Below are 6,831 nucleotides of genomic sequence, written 5' to 3'. Positions count from 1 at the left end.
AGTCTGCAAATAAACCGCATGCTAACAAAGCTGAAAAAAAAAATCATTATTTTGACCTTATACAAGTAATACTACTTTAACAATTTTTCTTCTCACCATACTTTTATTTCTCTCTTACCTAAATCACAGTTTAGCAACTGTAGACTAACATAAGGGTTTGAAATAAATAAGGAGAGAGAGCAGGGAAGAGAATGTTTTAAGAAATGAAGGTATGGGGCGCCTGGGTGGCTCAGTCGGTTAAAGCCTCTGCCTTGGGCTCAGGTCATGATCTCAGGTCCTGGGATCGGGCCCCACATCGGGCTCTCTGCTGAGCAGAGAGCCCGCTTCCCCCTCTCTCTCTGCCTGCCTCTCTGCCCACTTGTGATCTCTCTCTCTCTGTGTCAAACAAATAAATAAAATATTTAAAAAAAAAAAGAAATGAAGGTATGGCCTCAGAATATTTTTAGAAAATTAAAAATTAATTTTTAATTAATTAAAAAATCCCCAGAAAGCCTTCCATCCAAAAAAAAAAAAAAAAAAAAAAAAAAAAACCATCCCATCTCCTTACAGATCAGAACTGTTACCTAGTTTCTGCCTAGATATGATGGGGGCAGGGCGGGTATAAATCAGTATAATTTACCCCTAAGGTTCTTTTCAATCCTTTCATTTCTAAACCTGAGTTTTGGATTTAGAATCCAAAACTGGATTGGATTAAAAAGTGTAGCCCCCAACATACCAGAGTTCTACATTCCCCACCCTCTCTTCAAAATAAGTAAGTAAGTAAGTAAATATGTCACCCTCCATCTCTGTGATGACCTAGTTCTGCAAGGGGAAAAGCAGCACTGGGGGGTATGCCAGTGTGAGCAACCGTACTGTTCTTGATAGGAGGCTCTGGCAGCCAGAGCAGTGTCCAACCCAGCTGGCTTCACATCGTTTCATAATTCTGGGGGGCTCTGAATTTCTGTCTTTGGCCCTCAGTAGACTAACCTAGGAAAGCAGACTGATAGGGGGAGAGAGTGAAAAAGTGAACCAGGCCCCGTGACAACATTTCAGATGCTGGGGCGTGCAGGCGTGGAGTCTCGTGTTTATTCTTTGTGGCTGGGACACAGCTGGCTTTGAATTAGAACATTAAATATACAGCACCATAGTTTGGTCTCTGGCCCGGCCTCTGGTTTGTGGCACTAGGCCAGTCGCCTCTGCCAGCCAGGCCCTGGCTCTGGTTCTTCTATACAGGGATTACCCCTCAGCTCGCAATCACACCTGTTAGGTGTTTCTCCTCCGCCCCAACAAACACCTCCCACACCGCGCGGAACCGGGGTGCAGAGCGGGGCGGGGGAAGGGGGGAGAAGGGGGCGGAGAAGCAGGGCCCGGCCTTCGCCAGCGGACCCCCTTGGGAATGGGCTTCGGAGGTGGGTCGGGAGGGGACCCTGCGTAGGCGGGAGCGGTGGAGAAAGACGGAGAGGGACGTGGGGAGGGCCGGGGAAAGGGGCGTCGCTGCTCGCTGTACGCTTCAAGAGCCCGCCGCCCAGGCGGCGGGGCTGAGCGGCAGAGATGGGGTTTGCAGCAGCCTCTGCACTCTTCTTCGCAGCCCCAGCACCACCACCCCTCGCCGGGCCGCGGCGCCGGTTAGGCCACGCAGAGTGAGCGGGGGCGCCGGCCGGCTGATCCTCACCCAAGACTGGAGGGCAGGGCGCGGTGGGTCCGCGGCAGGGGGACTCCGCGAGCCGGGCGACCCGCGGTGTCCCGGGCACACCAGCTCCTGCTGCCATCCGGCAGCGGCCGGAACGGAGCTCCCTGCGCGCCCCCCGGGGGCCGGCAGCGACCGGGAGGCTGCGCGGCGCGGCGCTCGGCCCCTCGGCCCCGCAGCTCCACGCACCCAGCGGCGGCGGCGGCGGCGGCGGCGGCGCGGGCTCGGGTGCCCAGGCAGCCTCTGAGCCCATGGCGGGCAGCGATGCGGACCGCGAGGGTCGCGCGCGGAGGAGCAGCGCGCCCCGGCGTCCCGGGGAGCCCTGTGGGCCGGGAGGCGAGACTGCGGCCAGCGGCCCAGAGCTGCTGTCCACTGCTGAAGCGCCGGCCGACGGCGCTGCGCTGCCCGCCTGGATGCGCCTCTACTTCTACGGGATGCACGGGATCACCCTGGACGTGCTCCTGTCCTCGGCTCGGCGCTTCGCTAGCAGCCCGGACCTCCGGATGCTGGGCTTCTCCTCGCCCTATCGCTGCCTGCTGCACTCGCTCACCCACTTCGCCCTGGAGAAGGTCTACCTGCAGCAGCGGCGCTGCCCCAGCGCCTTCGTCTTCAATTTTCTCCTCTACCCCTCAGCGCACGTGGCACTGCAGACCCTGGCGGGCCAGGCGCCGCTGCTCGGCCTGTGCAGCGGGCCGGGGGGCGCGGCAGTGCCGGGGACACTGGACCTAGCGCTGCAATACGTGCTGGCGCTCTACCACTGCCATGTGTTTCTGAACCGCTTCCTGCGCTTGCGGTACTGGCGGCCGCCAGGGCAGCAGCAGCAGCAGCGTTGGCCAGGCGCGCCCCCCGTCCCTCGGGGCGCCGGGACCCCTGTGGTTGCAGGTGGCCCGCGCCACCTACCCCGAGGCCGCAGGGGCGTCGGAGGAGCCCCCAGTCACGGGCTGCCGGGCCTGCTCCGCTTTCTTTTCTTCGGAATGCACGGCTTTTTGGATGAGATCTTCTTCACTTTCTTCTTTAATTTACTGGGGCAGGGAGATGGGGTAACCAGCGGCCACACGTCACTCTGGTCCTTCTTTATGTACGGCAGCTGCAGTTTCGTGGTGGAAAAGCTCTACTTCCATCTCCACTGGAGTCGTGGCTGGAGCACTTGGAAGCGGATACCCATCTACGTGATCTTCATCTATGTTTGGGAGTTGTCCTGGGGTCTGGGACTCCGCACGTGCGGCGCTTGTTCCTGGGACTATTCTCACTATCCGCTCAATTTCATGGGCCTCATCACCCTGATGTATTTACCTGGTTGGATATTCCTTAGTGTGTACCAGGACCTACTTTTCAACGTGTTGTGGCGGGTGCAGTACATACCAACTAACTAACTAAAAAAAAAAAAAAAAAAAAAAAAAAAAAAAAAAGCCACTCGATTCCCACACACCAATTCGATTTATTTTTACATGTTAAAATGGAGTGGGTTTTTTAGCCTTTTAATTTTTATACATTTTACTAAACTCTTTCAGTATGTTCTATTCGACATTTTAGTTTTTCTGACACTTTGGGACCTATGCATAATACAATATTTTGAAGTATTACTCACAACATAACTCAAAGTACTTGTCAATATTTTAAGACCCCTTACGAGCCCAGATAGCAAAACCATTATACCTTAACATCAGGAGCTGTAGTATATTCACTAGGTAGGTGATAACTACTAATCTTTTTTTAAGCAAAGAAGTTATTCAAATCAGAAATTACTGATCATTGCGAGATTTGGCGAAATTTTCTAATTTAACAATTTGTTTTCTTTTTAATACAATTTCATTTTAATTCCCTGCCATATTTACCAATCACTGCTGAAACTCGGTGTCTTGCACTGATAAAAGGACCATTAACAACTCTTAAAGTGCCTCCCTCTAGCACACAGGTGGAAAGAAACTGACAAATGTGAAAATACATCCTGTGGATCGATTTTTAAATAAGAAACCTTTTCTAGCAACTCAGACAGGCAACACTGTGTTAAGATACTTGATCTCCATCCTGGAAATGATTGTTTTTCCAATGTGGATTAGCCTTAAACGCCAAGTGTGTTAACTTTGATCAGATCCTGTGTTATCTATAGCTGTAAATTTTGTTCTAAAATGTTTACCTTATATGCCCAAAGGCAAAGCAAAATTATACCACCCTCAATAGAGTTCTAACTCTAAGGACTCTTTCTACATGAAGTTTCAAGGATAGAAGCAGTTCCTTAGAATAAAATGAACCTGAATCTGCATTATACTCGAATTAGGCCTAATTGTATACTGTTATGTGTATTTCAGTGTATTTCTGTCATGGCTCACTTGTAAACATCTTTCTTTTTCCTTCTGGACCCACAGAGTTCTTGGGCCAAACCTGATGTGCTAATGTGCGTTATAAATCAATGATAGCATTTTGGTGACTCATTATTAATGTCTGGAAGCTCCAAAGTTAAATGAGATGATAAAAAACATTTTAAGAAATTTTGTCTAATCAATTAATAATGTCCTTTAAGGTTGTTTGTTGTTTCATTATATTTAGAAAAGGCAAGTAGAATTGAGTATAGCTCAGCCAAGGATGACTAATACTTTCTCAGTTTTCATTACAAAGATAATTAGGAAAATTTAGAGGGTGTACAAATGAATAGTTTCTGCTTCAAATTATTAGCTTGTCTATGCTATGAAAGGGGACTTCGTTCTGTTTTCAAAAAATGCTTGCTGTGGCATTAGAAACGAATATGTCCTTAGGCGATTGTCAGGAATAATTTCGAGAAGGTTGTGAGCTAAATTGTTAGTAATGCAATATAATCAACCCTACTTGTGAGATGGATCATGTTAAGCTGATTATTAGCTGAGTAGCAACTAATAAAAGTAAGCCAAAGGTTTGTGGAAAGTAAAAGTGTCACTTTATGACACTTGGCCAGAGGTGAAGGATTTCTGAAAACCCTGGTAAGGGAAAAGGGTAAGTATAGACACGGAGTTAGTCAGATGCTACATAAAATATTTGTAATACAAATGTGACACGTGCGCAGGAATCTGAGTTAAGTTTGGTACTATTCCACACCACATATTCCTGTGAATTAACCAAATCCTTGACTTCTAGAATACCTGCTAAACATACATGTTTGCACTTCCGTCATCCTTCCCGTGCCGCTCCTCCGCCCTGCTCACCTACTCACCGACGTTCTTAGGGTCAGAAATCTGTCAGAAGTGGGGAAGCCTCTTACTTTTTCTTTGTTTGTTTTGCTTTTAATGTTAATCCTATTTTTAAAAAAAAAAAGGTTGCAGTTTCCATTCATTCAAGAAACCGTTATTGTGCACCCACTCTTTGCAAGGTATTTGCCTGAAATCTGCAGATACAGCAATGACCCAATACAGACAAAATCTCTGTCCTTGTGAAGCTCAGGTATTAGTGCTCTGATTTATAGCAGGTTATACCTACTTGGAAAGCTATCCTTTCAATACTAGGCAAAGAGAGGCAGTTGCCAGGAGGGTTCTCATCAGGGCTGTCGCTGGAATATTAATCTATCATCTCTAAAACAAAAGCCCATTAATAGCCCCTCTGCTAGTTCTACAAAGACTTCATTCATATGTAGTCAGGAAGTGATTATGCTGTCTATTAACTCAGCACCTTGCTATAGGGCTTCTCATTCTGTTTATTCAGTTTCTTAAATGACATTTTGCTGTAACTGAAACTTTAAAGAAAAAAAGGGCACGAACCATTAGATCAATTTTGTTAATTCACTAGCAGTTCAGATATAGAAGTGCTGAGTCAATATAATAATATTTAAGTAACACCACCTGCCAAAAAATGCTGCTGTGTTACATATATAAAATCTGAAGTAAATATATGTATGTCTCCATGTATATATCTTAAATATATATCATATATATATATCTTAAGTAGATACATATAATCTTAAGTAAATATATATCCATATATATTTTGAAGTAAATACATATAAAATACATATATTTCTTAACTAAAAATATATACACACATACATATATATACATACAGAGACACATGAACATATTTATTTAAACCTCTAGCAACCCTCTTTTTACAGATGAAGACAGTGAAATTAAAGCCTGAAGAGGTTGACTTCTAGCTCAAGTCATACAGCTATTGAATATTTTGATGTAGGAAAAGATATTAGGGTTCAAAGCCAATGGACAAGAACGAATTCCCGAGAAAACTTCGGTGCAAAAAGGTGGTTTTATTAAAGCAAGGGGACAGGTCCCCTGGGCAGAAAGAGCGACCCTGGAGTCATAAGGAGTTGGGAGAGGGTTAGGGATAGCTTCAGATAAAGGAATTTTAGAAGCAAGGTTTCCAGGACCTTGAGGGGGCTAGCTATAGTTGGGAAAAGGTCATTAATGACCATCTAATTAAACCTTAGGCATAAGACCCTTCAGATATATTTGTGGGCCATATACTTGGGGGATGATTGCCAACACACATCTTGGGGGGTTTAGAGATAAAGGAATTTTCTAAAGGTATTTTTATATGTTAAGATAGACTTATAGGATCCTGTGGGTTGGGTTAAGGTTGCCTTTTTGCCCTTAGTAAAGTACTAACATTGAGGCAGCTGAGTCCCCAGAGCAATGTCACTCTGCCTGTTTCAAGGACTTGTCAGTGGACTGTGGGTAGTAGGGAAATTTAATAATTGTTCTACTGCCTTCGTTTCCCACATCATTTAAACTTGAATTCAAGTACACTGTACTCCAGGGTCTGTTCTTAACAGCAACACTGTCATACCACTGTCTACTGACATAGTGATTTTTGGATGTTCTGTGGATTTCACCTTGCAATTTGTATTACTCTTCCCTTTCAGTATCACAGATGCAAGGGCAGACATTTAAAAGCCAGGCACTAGGAACAAAAACATTCTATTCCATGGAAAATCACAAGGGAGCTAATACCAGGATCCATAACTGAAAACAGTCTAGCTCTAATCCTTAGATGATAGTCTTTATATTCAAGCAGGGTCTGAAAGGGAGTTCTTCATTTGAACTTTGACAATCTTTTTGATATAAGAAAAATACAACAAAAGGCATGATAACCTTATATCACAAGCTAGGGAAAATACATACAATTATTGCCACATGTTTAACATAGTACTTGGAATGAGCAACATTGTAAGAGCTAAACAGCCCCCA

General features: G+C 45.5%; 1 protein-coding gene across 1 annotated transcript; it reads left to right on the top strand.

The window, feature by feature from the left end:
* The first annotated feature begins 1,907 nt into the window (after positions 1-1,907).
* On the top strand, positions 1,908-4,155 carry TMEM229A (transmembrane protein 229A). The gene has a single exon (XM_013049364.2). It carries the CDS (start codon positions 1,918-1,920, stop codon positions 3,037-3,039), a length of 1,122 nt encoding a protein of 373 aa, XP_012904818.2. The 5' UTR covers positions 1,908-1,917; the 3' UTR covers positions 3,040-4,155.
* Positions 4,156-6,831: the final 2,676 nt, after the last annotated feature.

Source organism: Mustela putorius, unplaced genomic scaffold, assembly GCF_011764305.1.
Source record: "Mustela putorius furo isolate JIRA1106 unplaced genomic scaffold, ASM1176430v1.1 tig00003845_pilon_pilon_pilon, whole genome shotgun sequence".
Classification (NCBI taxonomy): Eukaryota; Metazoa; Chordata; class Mammalia; order Carnivora; family Mustelidae; genus Mustela; species Mustela putorius.
This window is presented reverse-complemented; position numbering and strand designations above follow the sequence as displayed.